The following is a 17,750-nucleotide window of genomic DNA, read 5'->3' on the forward strand; positions in this document are numbered from 1 at the left end:
ACTTCAATGAATGAATAAGAAATAGCCTGTAGATGAGAAACTTCAATGAAGAAACACTTATGTTGTCAAAAAGGCATCAATAACAAAGCTATTTCTGTAGACTTTTCTTGCAGCCTCTGGTAAAATCTTCTCATTGGGGAATTGTCCATTTGGAAGAATCCTAACCTTTATTATATTCCATGTACCCACTCCTGGTACAAAGACGCTTTGCTATTAGAGGATTTGCCACCCTCTTTGGTACTGTCATAACCAATGATTTATGTATATTATGACTGACAGGGGGTGCTGTTTTGAAGCCACTGTTCCTATACCTTGCCTCTCCCCGACAATTGTAAAACATTTAGGAAAGTATAGAAATTAATTTATTCATGTCTAAACATTTTTTTATTACAGACATCATAATGCATACTTCTAAATTATATTATGAGCACTCAACATAAAAAAATAAAAAAAAACATTTTCCTTAAAGTTTAATTCTTAGAAAATACTAATGTTACTGTTCACACTACAACAACAAAATACTTCAACACATCAGAGGAAGAAGTGAAGCGAGAGGTTTTCCTTTCGCCAAAATCGGTCAAATAAATCCAATGCGTTTCCATGGGCTCATTTTGGACCTAAGCTTGTCGCCTGCCTTTCAGCCATTGAGATGGCACATTGTTAGGGCGGAGACACGAGCATCATCATTATATTCAAATATTTGAAACATTTTGTCCTTGAAAGATTTAATTGAGGACTGCTTCTTCTGGGGAGTGCCAATATGGCCAATACATCCATCAGCAATCCAGGGTTTATATACATCATTGGAAGTGGTGAAGTGCAGGGTGACCCAAACTTGGTCCTGGTGCACGTTTTGGTTTTTACCCTAGCACAACACTAGTTGATTCAAATAATCAAAGCTTGATGGTGAGTTGGTTATTTGAACCAGCTGTGTAGTGCAATGGCAAAACACTAAATGTTCACGGGGGGGCAGGACAGAGCATGGGAAACACTGGGTAGTGGAGGGTAAAAGCAGTTTCCTCACCTTTTTGCCTAACAGTTCACCCACCTTTTGCAGAAAAATGCATTGGAAGTATAGGGAACGTTACTTTTTCCACGGCGACCTGCAATCAGAGTTTACTCGCCACATTTTTTCCATCACTGATCATAACCATAGTAGACCGTACTGTGTAGGACTGTAGCTCTCCTAAACAGACAACAGATGGCGCCAGGGTATGAGAGGCGAGTTTAATACCCCGCCCTCCCTTCCCTTGTCCCCTTGTTGACAACCCTTGAACTACCGCGGGAAACTCATTGCTTGCACTGAAGGATAAGCGCGGTCCGTGTAGGTTATTTACATTGCATAATGGTAAGTTAGTTATACCCTTTTACAGTCAACATCCTTGCTCCATTTTAATTGCACACTGGCTAACTGGCTCAGCTAGATAGCCAATTGAAGAAGCTTTGGCTGAACTCTACAGTAGCTAACGTTAGCGAAGTATACTATAGCTAGCATGTATGCTAGCTTGGCATGTCTCTGCTAAAAAAACTGTTGCGTCCATATGCTAGCTAGGACTATGTTACGTTATATGTGGTTGGCGTTTATTTATATTCACATGCTCCTTCGAGCTTGCCACGGCCCCTCAGCGAAAGTCTGCAAAGCTTAATTTACACTAATATATCAAGAGGCACATTGTTTATGTGCCTTTAAAGGGGGGGTGCAATGTCAACCCCACCTCTGTTTTGGTAAATAGCTGAGGGATGGAGATATGTAGGCTAAAAGCCAAATGTATGTTTGATCCGAAAATGTGGTCAGAATCTTCGTATAGAAGGTATGAAAAGCTCTGTACATACATGTCGTGTGCCTCTAAACTGTTGTAACAATGTGGGTGGCTCCACATTGAATTGACATGATTGGTTAACGGTAGGTGGGGGTCGAGTATAAACACGAACTCACTTTCTTGACAACTTCCTAAACAATAGCTCTGCTCTGCTAAGCTCAAGAAGTATGAAGCCCTAAAGTCTGCAGAGGCAGCATCTCAATAAATGCTGTATAGCCAAATCGGATTCAAGGACTGACCATCCATGAGATAAAAATGATAGTTTTAACCATGTTTTGAGGCTATACAGTTTTACAATTTATATTGGGTTCTGATGGGCTATGACAGTTGAACTAAGCTCATGAGGAATTTATATATGTTAAATTCTTCAAGAATCAGTGAATGACTTTCAAGAATCAATTTTGAAAGTCCAAATATGTATGTACAATTTACAGATTGCCACTTTACGACTGACTTATTTGATTTATTCTATATTTTTGTCTTGCAGTCGAAAAAGAAAGGTCTCAGTCATGAGGAGAAGAGGACACGCATGATGGAGATTTTCTTCGAGACAGTGAGTTAAAGGAATAGTTCACCAAAATAACATTAGTGTCCTTATCGATCCCATAACGTGAATGGGATTTGTTCCACAAATTCTTAAATGTTAGCATGTGGAAACGGTGCCAGGGAAACTAAACCAAAGCATGAATTGCTGTCATACCTTAGCTTCTCCATAGACTGCCTACAGCAGGGTTTCCCAAACTCGGTGCACGTTTTGTTTTTTGTCCGAGCTCTTCACAGGTGACTCAAATAATCAACCGTTCCGTCTTTGATAATTTGAATCAGTTGTTTGTGTTACGGCAAAAAAACAAAACGTTCACCCCTTGGGGTTCCGAGGACCGAGTTTGGGAAACTCTGGCCTACAGGATAAGGAAACCAATGTCATTTTGGTGAACTATCCCTTTAATAATTTGACACTTAGGTCTATTTCATAACACACATGCAGTATCACTTCAAGCTGTGTATGGAGGTCCAAGAGTATCCATGGAGAGTAGTGTGATTGTGGGAGTTTTGAGTCAGTTGGTGAAACCGGGGGGCTGGTTTCGCACTGCAGTTAGAAAGCTGCCGCGGATGCCAGGGTTGGCTATGACACCTGAGCTAAAGTAAACAGACCAAACACAGCACCTTGAGCGTGCCTCCATCTCCCAAACACACACACACAGGCTCTCCCTCTAGAGTGAAACACCCTTGGACATGTTGGGGCAGGGAACTTGGTTTCTAAGCTGGGGTTAACCAGTAGAAGAGGTTTTCAGGACGGTACATGCTGTATAGCTGATTCAGAGTAAAGTTAGTTTGAACATGAAATTCTGCACATGGGAAATATCGGTTCTCCGGAGCCCTTTGAAACTGAGCCAAACCCAAAATGCGTCCCAAATTGCACCCTTTTCCCTATTTAGTACCTTTGACCAGAACCCTATAGACCCTGGTCAAAAGTAGCGCACTACATAGGGAATAGGGTGCCATGTGCGACGCCGACGCACACTGGGGTTGAATAGCGGGAACCGGGTTACCAAGATGTCCCAACCAAACCAACTCCCTTTTCACCTGTGAAAAATAACTGCAAGAAACCAGAAGTCTGCAGTTTGACAAGTCTGCAGGGATTTCCCTGAGTAAACAACCTCTTTGTCGCACTCTTACTGGTGACTTAAAGGTTTAAAACCATAGAAATAGAATTCATTTCTAGGTGTAAAGCATACTTCATCATATCATGTTTGATCATGAGTTATAGGCCTATAACGGTTTTTGGTATCCTATAACGTTTTCCATGCCCTCTTTGATTTGAAGCAACACAAGTAAATGTCCGTTTTCACTGTCATTCCAAGAAAAAATTGATGTTGACTCACTGAATGCATGCATATGGCCTGTAGGTGTTTTATCTTATGGCCTAGTTGAAAATGTAGAGCTTCTAGAGTATTAGTTTAGGACAGCTTGGCACCCTGTCTAACTTGCTCATACATAAAATAAATAAATATATATATATATAGTAGTATGGAGTTGTTTTTTGTCTTTCTCACCAGAAAGAGGTGTTTCAGCTGAAGGACATCGAGAAAATCGGCCCCAAGACTAAAGGAATAAGTGAGTAATGATTCATTGAGACGAACCAGATGGATCGTTTACAAGTGAAACCCGGGACTCGTGATTTATTTTCTATATAAATAAAATAAAACATTATATTAAAACATTTCCCTGCGATTCCAAGGTGCCTTTTCTATTCAGTGACGGCATATGGATCCCAAGTCTTTAAGACTGGCGTACTAAAATTCCCAGAGGTCGTTTTTCCCCTCTTGAATTTAATAGTGTTAATGTTTTTGGGCCGAGCATTCTGCGGATGCTTGAAGTAGTTCTGCGTCATTTTCTTCCCATGAATGTGCGGTCTGTGTCAACACGGAAAGGTGCCCTCATGCACCCATAACAACATAATGGTAAAATAGTCCCGACATCATCGTCTTGGCAACCAAGTCTAGCCCTAACCACTATGATTCATCCCATATTTAGGCTGTAGTATGGAGTGGGACAACACTACTGCCAAAAGGCACTAACTTCTCATAGCGATGATATAGATGAAACGGCTAAGTTTGGGTATGGGCTGAACTGCATTTGCTTGAACACACAATGAACCCTTTACATGTTGCGTGAGTGTGTCTGTGTAAATAGAGAGAAACAACTTCAATGAAAAGTACACGTTTTAAGTACTCGTTTTTGGTCCCATAGAGAAACAAAGCCGTGCTGTTTTGGTACGCACCCAAAAGGGACTTTATTTTCCTTTTTTTTATTATTATTTTTTTTTCAGTGGACGTTACATTAATTTGGGGAAACTTGATCTGGCTGCTCGCGACTGATTGGAATCACATGTTTTTAAAGGCCCTGCTCTGGCATCGGGATGTAGTTACGGGGGCAGGGTGGGAGGAGGGGGACTGTGTGATACACAGCAGTTTATCACACACAGCAGAGAGGGAAGGAGGGAGAGAATGAGAGGGGGAGAAAGGGAGCTAGTGGGGGAGAGTGAGATCAGGGGCCCTCTTTGAATACGTTGAAAATATATCCATCCTTTTCCTTGATGTAGCCTAATCACTCATTTCAAATCATTGGATAAGTGAAACCAAGGATTCAACTACATTGCCTTCCACCAATCCAGCTATGTTATATCAGTGATTATTTGAGGGAATTATATATTTTTAAAAGGCCCCATGAGAGAGATGGCGAGCGAGCGACGAGAGAGAGAGGCAAACGAGCGAGACAGAGACGAGAAACTAGCAAGTCCAGATGTGCCAGACTATCGAGAAATTTAAGCATGTTTGATAAATGAGGCCCCTGAAATCCTCGTTCCAGAGTTTGCTTGAACAGGGCCCATTAGTTTGATTCTCCCTGCTGCCCAACATCCTCCCAGTACTTAAAGGGGAAATTCAGTGGTTTACATATACACAGTATACTAAGTATAGCTAAAGTTTGTAGTGGTTGTTTAGAGGAAACAGAACAATGGATTACAGTTTCTCCTGGCCATAGACTGCTTTCAGGATGTGGAGCCATCTAACTAAGTTGTAAAGTACTGAACTTTCCCTTTAACACAGCTCGCTCCAAATCACACCAGATCAACTTTATTAGTGCTACGGCAGAGGAACAGAACAGTTCATGATGTTGGACTATCGCATTTCACCAGCCGCCCTCGTTCCAGATGTAAGAACGTTCTATTACGCTCGGAGGTAAAGATTCCCCTAGGTACAGATCTAGGACCAGCGTCCCCTCCCCCAATATATCCTTAACCATTGTGGGGAAAATGCTAAACTGACACAAAAACAACTTCTAGGGGCAACTTCGTAAGCCCTCTATTACTCTCGGCTGATTTGGGATCAGTTAATAGAGGGAGGGAATACACAGAAGAGTCCCGGACTCTGCAAATTAAATCAAAGTTTTCCCTTATCGTTGTAATGAATGTAAAACGATTACGCGGCAGATGAGTGTGCTAGGGTTGCATCACTAATGACACCCTATTCCTTATTTAGTGTACTACTTTTGGCCAGGGCCCATGAGCGCTTTGGTCTAAAGTAGTGCACTATATAGGGAATAGGATGCCATTTGGGATGCAGTTTGATTCTGGTCTCGGTACATCTGGACCACAGAGTTAGAAGATCGACGCTATATGAGGCTGGATAGTATAATGGGCTTTACTCAGTAATATGACGATTCGAAACAAATCCAGTTTTCTTATGGAGTGTGAATTGATCATTAGGGAACTAGGGCACTAACACATTCCTGGGCTCTACATCAATTCACCTTTCCGTGATTCCTCACATCCTTTTCAATCGTATTGGAGGAGATGGTCCAAGGTCCCTCCACTCTGACATTTTTCCTCCAATGGGTTATGAGAAGGTGAGGACAGAGGATGCGACGAACCCAGGAAAGATTAACTGAGAAAGAGCCCTTGCCTCCCTCCTCCTGTCTGCAGCACCCATGTCAGTGAAGGAGGTTCTCCAGAGTCTGGTGGATGACAACATGGTGGACTGTGAGAGAGTGGGCACCTCCAACTACTACTGGGCCTTCCCTAGCAAGGCCCTGCACGCCCGCAAGCGCAGGTTGGAGGAGCTGGACAAGCAGGTGATTATAACAGGGGTGTATTGTGGTCTAGTGGTCTAAACCAAAGCCTGTAGAGCATACCGCTGCAGCACGGGTTAGAATCCGACCCACTGCTACAGCAAATTTCTTTCCTCTATTTATCCTATCCAATAAACACAATATGTGAGTGGGACTGCCCTCTCAATAGTGAGATCTGTCTTCTCTGTTTCTGGAATTTTGTTACCCTACTGACACCGCAGGGGAGGGGAGTATTTTGGTTTTCAACAGGGCAAAGTACACGGTCACTCCCCCACCCGACCTCTAACCTTAACCTAATTCTGCAGGTCTACTGGCCTCTCCTCCCCTCCAGTTTTAACAGCTTGCTAGACTCTTTATGGAGTTCACGCCGTGACTCACATGGTTCTTATTACAGAACATCTTAGGCCTATAGACCTCACCTACCAGGAATGTGTCCCAAATGGTACCCTATTCTCTACATAGTGCACTTCTTCTGACCAGGGCCCTATTGGATATACTTAACTAAATAACCCTATGTGCCCTGGTAAAAAGTAGTGTACAACATAGGGAATAGGGGGCAATTTGGGTCCTGATCAAAAGTAGTGCACTACATAGAGAATAGGGTGCCATATTTGGGATGCATAGTCTCAAGCCCACAGACAGACCGGTGCGTTTCCTATCCCAAATGCATTCTCTGTCCTTAGAGCTGTGGTTAACTGTACTCTGGTTTCTGTAGCTAGCACACCAAGCAGGCACACTTGTTTGCAGTAAAGCATTTGCTTTTATTGTAAGTGGGAGGTAAAGGAATTACTACTACACTCAAACAGGCGACAAGACTTACTGATCACATGTTGTGTGATCAGTATTTCATTTTGTTAATCAAATTGCACTTTACAAATCTTCAAAATAATTAAATATTGACTGTGAAGACAAAATTAAAATGTACCTAGACTGGCTTCGAGGTCTGGAGTTGAGTTTGAGGGGAGCGGTTAAGACCGCTGTCTTCAGAGCACACACACAGCCTATCATGTCGGCGTGTGTTCGAAATCCAGCCCACACCCTTCTGGCACAATCTTCTCTCCCATCTTTCCTGTCTTTCTCTCGCTATCTCTATACCCAACAAAATAACAAATAAGTAAGGAGTACATTTTCAACGCAGTATCTCATTTGGTCATGATCACAAGAGGAAGCTCTAGGATCAGAACCAAAGTAGCCTGCATCTAAGACCTAGTAGTCTCATTGCAGAGTTGTGGGGGGTGGCGGACTCGCTATCAGTAGCGGCGCTGAAGGTGGTGTTGCTTGTCACAGGCGCCAGTGTCACTTGAACAGTTGGTGGTCCTCTCGATAGCATTTCCTCCTCGTGATGACCCAGTTCCCCAGCCCCACGCCACAGACCAGACGTGGTGAAGGAGTGTACTGGGAGGCAAATTAACATCTTCTGGTCGCCAGTGGTGCCACTGATGCGTCCCGCCGCCGAGTTGGAAATTAAACACAGTGGCGTGAATAGGTGATCCTTTATCAGTGACTTATTTATATGAGAACCCTCCCGTGTCTTATTTCATGAACAGAGTACAAGGAAGGGGACTGTTTCTTTGTTTTATAGTCTGTACAGTTTTATTAAAATTGTATTTTTAGTTATTGTTTTATCACCGTCTGAACTTTTGAAGACAAACCGTTTTAATGCGAGTTATGATGTATAAAGAGATGTCAATTAATGTGCCCCAAATGACACCCTGTTTTCTGTGTAGGGACACTGCCAATGTGTAAGTGTACTAACCAGTGCAGAATAATTTTGGATCGTGGTTCTTTGCCATGACTTTCGATTTGAGTTTTGAGAAATATTATAGCTGCCTGACTCTTGCCTTCTGTTACCATGGGATGACAGAGTTGGGGAGTAACCAGGTTTTCATACCGGTGTGTACGGTATTACCAGTGCACACAAGGGGCACTATATTTATTTTGACACACAAAACAATATCGGTAACAGGTATTTTGATCCAGGAGGGGATTGAATGTCACTGCTGTAACCAAGAAGCTTGATCTTGACATCTAGCTACTTAGCTAGAAAACCAAATGCAGAGCTGGAGCCCTGAGCTGGATATAATTTATTTGACACACCTTAGCTGTCTTATAGTTATACGTATAAGTAGCACGCACCCCCGCGGGTATTGAAAATAATACCGTTGGTATTTCGAAATACTCCGATATTCATTATAAATGGTATATCGCCCTAGCCGAATGACAGTAATGGCAGCTGTTTCATGCACAATTTAAGAATTTGATAATGTATGATATTTAGTTATGTGCATAATTTTTTTTTTTTTATATTAATGTGCGTGATGAATAGTTACATGTGTCAAGTTGAAGCCCACAAAACACAACATTGATGTGAAAATTAAATGTGGTGTTAATTCAAGATCTCCTTTCTCGCCATAGCATACCGAGGCGAAGCAAAGGAAGATGTCTCTGCAGCAGGCTGTCGACAAAGCAAAAGTAGGACGTGAAGATACAGTAAGTACATTTATGCGCACATGCCAACTTTAAAGGGAAAGCAGGCCATTTATTATCCTTTATTTTATCACTGAAATTGAGTCTGTCTTACATTAAGACTTGTGAATTTGTTAATGATGAGTGATTTGTTTTCATCTGCAGTATTTTAGAGTTTTTGTATTGTAAGTTAAAAGGACTAGAATCCACACCAGTGAGAGGGGTAGGTGTGTGTGTGTGGCATATACAGTGCATTCGGAAAATTATTCAGACCCCTTGACTTTTTCCACATTTATGTTACAGCCTTATTCTAAAATGGATTAAATTGATGAAGGGGAAAAAAAATATCTACACACACAAACCCATAATGACAGAGCAAAAACAGGTTTTTAGAAATGTTTGTTAATTTATTAAGAATAAAAAATGGATGGGGAGTGTTGCTGCACAGCTATTTTCAGGTCTCTCCAGTGATGTTCAAGTCCGGGTTGTGGCTGTGCCACTCAAGGACATTCAGAGACTTGTCCCGAAGCCACTCCTGCGTTGTCTTGGCTGTGTGCTTAGGGTCGTTGTCCTGTTGGAAGGTGAACCTTCACCCCAGTCTGAGGTCCTGAGCGCTCTGGAGCAGGTTTTCATCAAGGAACTCTCTGTACTTTGCTCCGTTCATCTTTCCCTCGATCCTGACTAGTCTCCCAGTCCCTGCCGCTGAAAATCCTCTCCCCAGCATGATGCTGCCACCACCATGCTTTACCGTAGGGATGGTGCCAGGTTTTCTCCAGACGTGACGCTTGGCATTCAGTTCAAAGAATTCAATCTTGTTTTCATCAGACCAGAGAATCTTGTTTCTCATGGTCTGAGAGTCCTTTAGGTGCTATTTGGCAAACTCCAAGCGGGCTGCCATGTGGTTTTTACTGGTGGAGTGCTGCAGAGATGGTTGTCCTTCTGGAAGGTTCTCCGATCTCCACAGAGAAACTCTGGAGCTCTGTCAGTGACCATGGGGTTTTGGTCACCTCCCTAACCAAGGCTCTTCTCCCCCGATTGCTCAGTTTGTCCGGGTGGCCAGCTCTAGGAAGAGTCTTGGGTGTTCCAAACTTCTTCCATTTTAAGAATGATTGAGGCCACTGTGTTCTTGGGGACCTTCAATGCTGCAGAAATGTTTTGTTACCGTTCCCCAGATCTGTGCCTTGACACAATGCTCTACGGACAATTCCTTCAACCTCATGGCTTGGTTTTTGCTCTGACATGCCCTGTCAACTGTGTGACCTTTATATAGACAGGTATGTCCCTTTCCAAATCATGTCCAATCAATTAAATTTACCACAGGTAGACTCCAATGAAGTTGTAGAAACATCTCAAGGATGATCAATGGAAACAGGATGTACCTGAGCTCAATTTCGAGTCTCATAGCAAAGGATCTGAATACTTATGTACTGTTAATAAAGTGTTTCCCTTTCTTATTTATTTCTATAAACCTGTTTTTACATTGTCATTATGGGGTATTGTGTGTAGATTGCTGAGGATTTTTATTTAATCCATTTTAGAATAAGGCTGTAACGTAACAAAATGTGGAAAAAGTCAACGGGTCTGAATACTTTACAAAGCCACTGTATGTGTTAGCGATTGGGGGGGTCAATAGTTACATTTTGGGATATTATTTTTGACAATGTATTGTTTTGACAATATTGCAATATTCTTTTTGCGGCAGTTGACAGTACCTGCAGCAAAACACCTTCCTTCATAGCTGGTTCTCCATCTTCTTTTTAAATGGGGAGCCAATTTTGTTTTCAACACTTCTATTTCCCTGACTGATCAAAACTCATTTTCTTTTGTCTCTGTGCAGCAGACGTATGGCGAGCAATATGTTTGGAACATCGAATTACAATGAAATCACAGTATCGAATCGCAATTCATATAGAATCGTGAGAATTGCAATACATATCATATTGCACCTAAGTATGGTGATAATATCGTATCGTGAGATACCTGGCAATTCCCTGCCCTAATATGTGTTTGCAGACTTGGTGTGTTTATACTTGTGCATATGTTTGTGTGTACGTAATGTGTGTGTGTCTTTGGATTTTCACCTGTGTGTGTGTGTCCACCTATAAAGGAGGAGCGGGCCTCTCTTCTAAAGGAGCTGCAGGCTCTGAGGGAGAAGAGGAGTCATCTGAAGGAAAAGCTGGAGAAGTACAGGGAGTGTGACCCTGAAGTGATCGAGGAGATGAGTGAGTACCGTGTAACCAGCCTCTCAAAACAAGGAGACTGCCTCCCAATAATCTGACCTTTTTTCCTGAAGTGTGCTCTCGAAGTGCTCACTCAGGCTCCCGAGTGGCGCAGCGGTCTAAGGCACTGCATCTCAGTGCCAGAGGCGTCACTACAGAACCTGGTTTGATTCCAGGCTGTATCACAACTGGCCGTGATGGGAGTCCCATAGGCGCACAATTGGCCCAGCATCGTTAGGGTTTGGCCGGGGTAGGCCGTCATTGTAAATAAGAAATTGTTCTTAACTGCCTAGTTAAATAAAAATGTCCCTCCAAATGTCAGGCATTAACTTTTATCTGTACTCCTTTGGTTCTCGAGAAAGAGGCTATTTAGTATTTTATAGGTCATATCAACAATGAGTCCTGCTTTAACCACAAACTCATTTTACCTGGATTTTGAACCTTGCTCCAATTTTGTATATCTTCGAACTTTCACCATTGTTGAAACCTCCCCATACAAATTAAGTTTGGATCGAATTAATACAAGGAGGGAATCCAATGAAACATCAGGTGCCTCATCTGGACAGATGGCCCGATCCACAGCTGTTCATCAGGCCTTCCTATTAAAAGCCCAGAGGCTGAGGAGAGGCCTGGACAGCGTCCAAGAGAGAGAAAGCAATCAAGCAGCCCCATACCAGTAGCCTACGAGTCCATGCTTAAGTCTCAAATCTGAATCTGCTCCAGTGCGTAGAAATAGAATCGATAGATCGAACATGGCTCTAGTCCAGCACAAGGAAATAGGATCCATAGAACGGACACTCCTCATGATTAGAAATGGCTCATCCAAAATGGAGACGCCTTCAGATTTGTGCACTTTACTGTTGCGTGAGGCACGTAAAAAAGCCAAAGAACTGATGCACTGATAATCTAGTCATCGAGCATTCCAAACACAGTTGGTCTACCACTACGGAACATGGCTTTGAATCGGAATGCCCGTTCTATCCCTTTCCAAATCTATGCTTCCCCTCCTTGACTTCTCTGGTTTCAAGTCTTGCTCAGTTTAACCCATCTCTCTTAAAGCAGAAACTCCGACTAAGCCCATGGCTGTTATTGCGTACACAACATGTCTGACCTCTTGGGCCTGCACGAAACTTAACCGGTCGGGATTAACAGCTTTTAACAGTCTGCCCGTGTCCTGAGTTTATAGACTGTTTATTTTTACACAGCTCTCAACTGGTATAGGCACGACAAGCGATTGACTATTTGGAGTCTAAAAAGGAATCGTTGTGGTTTTAGTGTGTGTATATTTGCACCCATGTGACACTCTAAATGTGTGATTTGATTTATCTTGTCGTCCTCTCTCCTGTCCCTCGATGCTACGAGGCCTCGCTATTGAGTTGTCAAGCACATGAACAGTGCTGTCGTTTTAATAGCCCCGACACTGCACTCCACGCCTCCGCTAGTGTCACTGAAGAAGCCGTTACTGTCCAGAGTGACTTAACACACAGACTCTGAACAGAATCTTGGGGAAACAGCTGGCCCCATGTCCATTACAGGGTCCCCTTGGAAAAACAGCCCATTACCCAATGATGTACTCACACGGCTAAACCGCTACAACAGCTGTGTGGCTACCGCGACAGGGAAGTCTTTTGGTCTGTTCTTTTATGGGTTGAACGGGTTCTCTCCATTTTTGCCTGTGAAATTGCTCTGCACATCAAAATAATAGGCGCAAGCGTACCAATGAAGGCCCTAGGAGGTGTGTGTTTTCAAGTTTGTATTAGTCGTATGTACGGGATACACACAGTATACACTGCCCAACGAAATGCTTACTTGTCGGTTACTTCTCGACAATGCATCAATAACAAAGGATGCGAATACGAACAAGGTAAATGGCTCAGTAGAGTAGAATAAACATTTTAGCATGAGTGCCTTCAGAAAGTATTCACACCCCTTAACGATCTGGCCTTAATGACCATGCACTCTTATCTCTACCCGGCACCAGCCAGAAGAGGACTGCCCCCCCCCCCCCCCCCCATCAGAGCCTGGTTCCTCTCTAGGTTTCTTTCTAGGGAGTTTTCCTAGCCACCATGTTTCTACATCTGCATTGCTTGCTGTTTTGGGGTTTGAGGCTGGGTTTCTGTGCAGCACTTTGACATCTGCTGATGTAAAAAGGGATTTATAAATACATTTGATTGATTGACCCCTTGACTTACATTTACATTTAAGTCATTTAGCAGACGCTCTTATCCAGAGCGACTTTTTACACATTTTGTTACAAAGTGGGATTCAAATGGATTTTGTTGTAATTTTGTCAACGATCTACACAAGACTCAAAGTGAAAAAAATTGTAACGTTTGTAAAAAGAAATATGAAAAATAAAACGCATATAATATATATTGATTAGATAATTATTTAACCCCCAGAGTCAATACATGTTAGAATCACCTTTTGGCAGCGATTACAGCTATGAGTCTTTTTGGGTAAGTCTTTAAGAGCTTTCCACACCTGGATTGTGCACGATATGCCCATTAATTTATTAAAACAATTATTCATCCATTTTCAGGTTTTGCCGTAAATTTTCAAGCACATTTAAGTGAAAACTGTAACTCGGCCACTCGGGAACAGTAACTGTCTTCTTGGTAAGCAACTCCAGTAATTTGGCCTTGTGTTTTAGGTTATTGTCCTGCTGAAAGGTGAATTCATCTCCCAATGTCTGGTGGAAAGCAGATTTTGAACCAGATTTTGCCTGTGCCTAACTCCATTTAGTTTCTTTTTTTATCCTGAAAAACTCCCCAGTCCTTAACGATTACAAGCATACCCGTAACGAGATGCAGCCACCACTATGCTTGAAATGTGTTCTATTGGATTTGCCCCAGACATAACACTTTGTACTCAGGACATATACTTGTTGCAAACAGGATGCATGTTTTGGGATATTTTTATTTTGTAAAGTCTTCCTCCTTTTCACTCTGTCAATTAGGTTAGTATTGTGGAGTAACTACAATGTTGTTGATCCATCCTCAGTCTATCACAGCCATTAAACTCTGTAATTGTTTTAAAGTCACCCATGGCCTCAAGGTGAAATCCCTGAGCGGTTTTCTTCCTCTCTGGCAACTGAGTTAGGAAGGACGCCTGTGTCTTTGTAGTGACTGGGTGTATTGATACACCATCCAAAGTGTAATTAATAACTTCACCATGCTCAAAGGGATATTCAATGTGGGGGCAATGTCGATAGGGGGAGTAGGACGGGGGACCAGGTAGCTGACTAGTGGTGGCTATTCAGCAGCTGAGGGTACATTTAACATTTACATTTAAGTCATTTAGCAGACGCTCTTATCCAGAGCGACTTACAAATTGGTGCATTCACCTAATGACATCCAGTGGAACAGCCACTTTACAATAGTGCATCTAAATCTTTTAAGGGGGGGGGGGGGGGGGGCAGAAGGATTGCTTTATCCTAGGTATTCCTTGAAGAGGTGGGGTTTCAGGTGTCTCCGGAAGGTGGTGATTGACTCCGCTGTCCTGGCGTCGTGAGGGAGTTTGTTCCACCATTGGGGTGCCAGGGCAGCGAACAGTTTTGACTGGGCTGAGCGGGAACTGTACTTCCTCAGTGGTAGGGAGGCGAGCAGGCCAGAGGTGGATGAACGCAGAGCCCTTGTTTGGGTGTAGGGCCTGATCAGAGCCTGAAGGTACTGAGGTGCCGTTCCCCTCACAGCTCCGTAGGCAAGCACCATGGTCTTGTAGCGGATGCGAGCTTCAACTGGAAGCCAGTGGAGAGAGCGGAGGAGCGGGGTGACGTGAGAGAACTTGGGAAGGTTGAACACCAGACGGGCTGCGGCGTTCTGGATGAGTTGTAGGGGTTTGATGGCACAGGCAGGGAGCCCAGCCAACAGCGAGTTGCAGTAATCCAGACGGGAGATGACAAGTGCCTGGATTAGGACCTGCGCCGCTTCCTGTGTGAGGCAGGGTCGTACTCTGCGGATGTTGTAGAGCATGAACCTACAGGAACGGGCCACCGCCTTGATGTTAGTTGAGAACGACAGGGTGTTGTCCAGGATCACGCCAAGGTTCTTAGCGCTCTGGGAGGAGGACACAATGGAGTTGTCAACCGTGATGGCGAGATCATGGAACGGGCAGTCCTTCCCCGGGAGGAAGAGCAGCTCCGTCTTGCCGAGGTTCAGCTTGAGGTGGTGATCCGTCATCCACACTGATATGTCTGCCAGACATGCAGAGATGCGATTCGCCACCTGGTCATCAGAAGGGGGAAAGGAGAAGATTAATTGTGTGTCGTCTGCATAGCAGTGATAGGAGAGACCATGTGAGGTTATGACAGAGCCAAGTGACTTGGTGTATAGCGAGAATAGGAGAGGGCCTAGAACAGAGCCCTGGGGGACACCAGTGGTGAGAGCGCGTGGTGAGGAGACAGATTCTCGCCACGCCACCTGGTAGGAGCGACCTGTCAGGTAGGACGCAATCCAAGCGTGGGCCGCGCCGGAGATGCCCAACTCGGAGAGGGTGGAGAGGAGGATCTGATGGTTCACAGTATCGAAGGCAGCCGATAGGTCTAGAAGGATGAGAGCAGAGGAGAGAGAGTTAGCTTTAGCAGTGCGGAGCGCCTCCGTGATACAGAGAAGAGCAGTCTCAGTTGAGTGACTAGTCTTGAAACCTGACTGATTTGGATCAAGAAGGTCATTCTGAGAGAGATAGCAGGAGAGCTGGCCAAGGACGGCACGTTCAAGAGTTTTGGAGAGAAAAGAAAGAAGGGATACTGGTCTGTAGTTGTTGACATCGGAGGGATCGAGTGTAGGTTTTTTCAGAAGGGGTGCAACTCTCGCTCTCTTGAAGACGGAAGGGACGTAGCCAGCGGTCAAGGATGAGTTGATGAGCGAGGTGAGGTAAGGGAGAAGGTCTCCGGAAATGGTCTGGAGAAGAGAGGAGGGGATAGGGTCAAGCGGGCAGGTTGTTGGGCGGCCGGCCGTCACAAGACGCGAGATTTCATCTGGAGAGAGAGGGGAGAAAGAGGTCAAAGCACAGGGTAGGGCAGTGTGAGCAGAACCAGCGGTGTCGTTTGACTTAGCAAACGAGGATCGGATGTCGTCGACCTTCTTTTCAAAATGGTTGACGAAGTCGTCTGCAGAGAGGGAGGAGGGGGGGAGGGGGAGGAGGATTCAGGAGGGAGGAGAAGGTGGCAAAGAGCTTCCTAGGGTTAGAGGCAGATGCTTGGAATTTAGAGTGGTAGAAAGTGGCTTTAGCAGCAGAGACAGAAGAGGAAAATGTAGAGAGGAGGGAGTGAAAGGATGCCAGGTCCGCAGGGAGGCGAGTTTTCCTCCATTTCCGCTCGGCTGCCCGGAGCCCTGTTCTGTGAGCTCGCAATGAGTCGTCGAGCCACGGAGCGGGAGGGGAGGACCGAGCCGGCCTGGAGGATAGGGGACATAGAGAGTCAAAGGATGCAGAAAGGGAGGAGAGGAGGGTTGAGGCAGAATCAGGAGATAGGTTGGAGAAGGTTTGGGCAGAGGGAAGAGATGATAGGATGGAAGAGGAGAGAGTAGCGGGGGAGAGAGAGCGAAGGTTGGGACGGCGCGATACCATCCGAGTAGGGGCAGTGTGGGAAGTGTTGGATGAGAGCGAGAGGGAAAAGGATACAAGGTAGTGGTCGGAGACTTGGAGGGGAGTTGCAATGAGGTTAGTGGAAGAACAGCATCTAGTAAAGATGAGGTCAAGCGTATTGCCTGCCTTGTGAGTAGGGGGGGAAGGTGAGAGGGTGAGGTCAAAAGAGGAGAGGAGTGGAAAGAAGGAGGCAGAGAGGAATGAGTCAAAGGTAGACATGGGGAGGTTAAAGTCACCCAGAACTGTGAGAGGTGAGCCGTCCTCAGGAAAGGAGCTTATCAAGGCATCAAGCTCATTGATGAACTCTCCAAGGGAACCTGGAGGGCGATAAATGATAAGGATGTTAAGCTTGAAAGGGCTGGTAACTGTGACAGCATGGAATTCAAAGGAGGCGATAGACAGATGGGTAAGGGGAGAAAGAGAGAATGACCACTTGGGAGAGATGAGGATCCCGGTGCCACCACCCCGCTGACCAGAAGCTCTCGGGGTGTGCGAGAACACGTGGGCAGACGAAGAGAGAGCAGTAGGAGTAGCAGTGTTATCTGTGGTGAGCCATGTTTCCGTCAGTGCCAAGAAGTCGAGGGACTGGAGGGACGCATAGGCTGAGATGAGCTCTGCCTTGTTGGCCGCGGATCGGCAGTTCCAGAGGCTACCGGAGACCTGGAACTCCACGTGGGTCGTGCGGGCTGGGACCACCAGGTTAGGGTGGGCGCGGCCACGCGGTGTGAAGCGTTTGTATGGTCTGTGCAGAGAGGAGAGAACAGGGATAGACAGACACATAGTTGACAGGCTACAGAAGAGGCTACGCTAAAGCAAAGGAGATTAGAATGACAAGTGGGCTACACGACTCGAATGTTCAGAGAGTTAAGCTTACGTTGCAAAAGAAAATAAATAAAATAAAAGATCTAATTGACTAAAATGATATAGTACTGCTGGCTGGTGAAGTAGCCTGGCTAGCAGTGGCTGCGTTGTTGAAAGTGAAGCTGGCTAGGTGACCTCGACAATTTCTCTAAATTTCTCTAAACTACAC

At 44.7% G+C, this 17,750-nt stretch overlaps 1 protein-coding gene across 1 annotated transcript in view; it reads left to right on the forward strand.

Moving 5' to 3' along the window:
* The first annotated feature begins 1,177 nt into the window (after window positions 1-1,177).
* The window catches only part of mnd1 (meiotic nuclear divisions 1 homolog (S. cerevisiae)), a 30,758-nt gene continuing 14,185 nt past the window's right edge, over window positions 1,178-17,750 (forward strand). Inside the window, exons 1-6 of the mRNA XM_071407011.1 lie at window positions 1,178-1,348; window positions 2,308-2,373; window positions 3,878-3,935; window positions 6,304-6,452; window positions 8,865-8,939; window positions 11,023-11,137. Coding sequence (XP_071263112.1) covers window positions 1,346-1,348; window positions 2,308-2,373; window positions 3,878-3,935; window positions 6,304-6,452; window positions 8,865-8,939; window positions 11,023-11,137 — 466 coding nt within the window. The 5' untranslated portion in view covers window positions 1,178-1,345. The remainder of the gene's footprint in view (window positions 1,349-2,307; window positions 2,374-3,877; window positions 3,936-6,303; window positions 6,453-8,864; window positions 8,940-11,022; window positions 11,138-17,750) is intronic.

This window comes from Salvelinus alpinus, chromosome 6 (genome assembly GCF_045679555.1).
Source record: "Salvelinus alpinus chromosome 6, SLU_Salpinus.1, whole genome shotgun sequence".
In the NCBI taxonomy this organism is placed as follows: domain Eukaryota; kingdom Metazoa; phylum Chordata; class Actinopteri; order Salmoniformes; family Salmonidae; genus Salvelinus; species Salvelinus alpinus.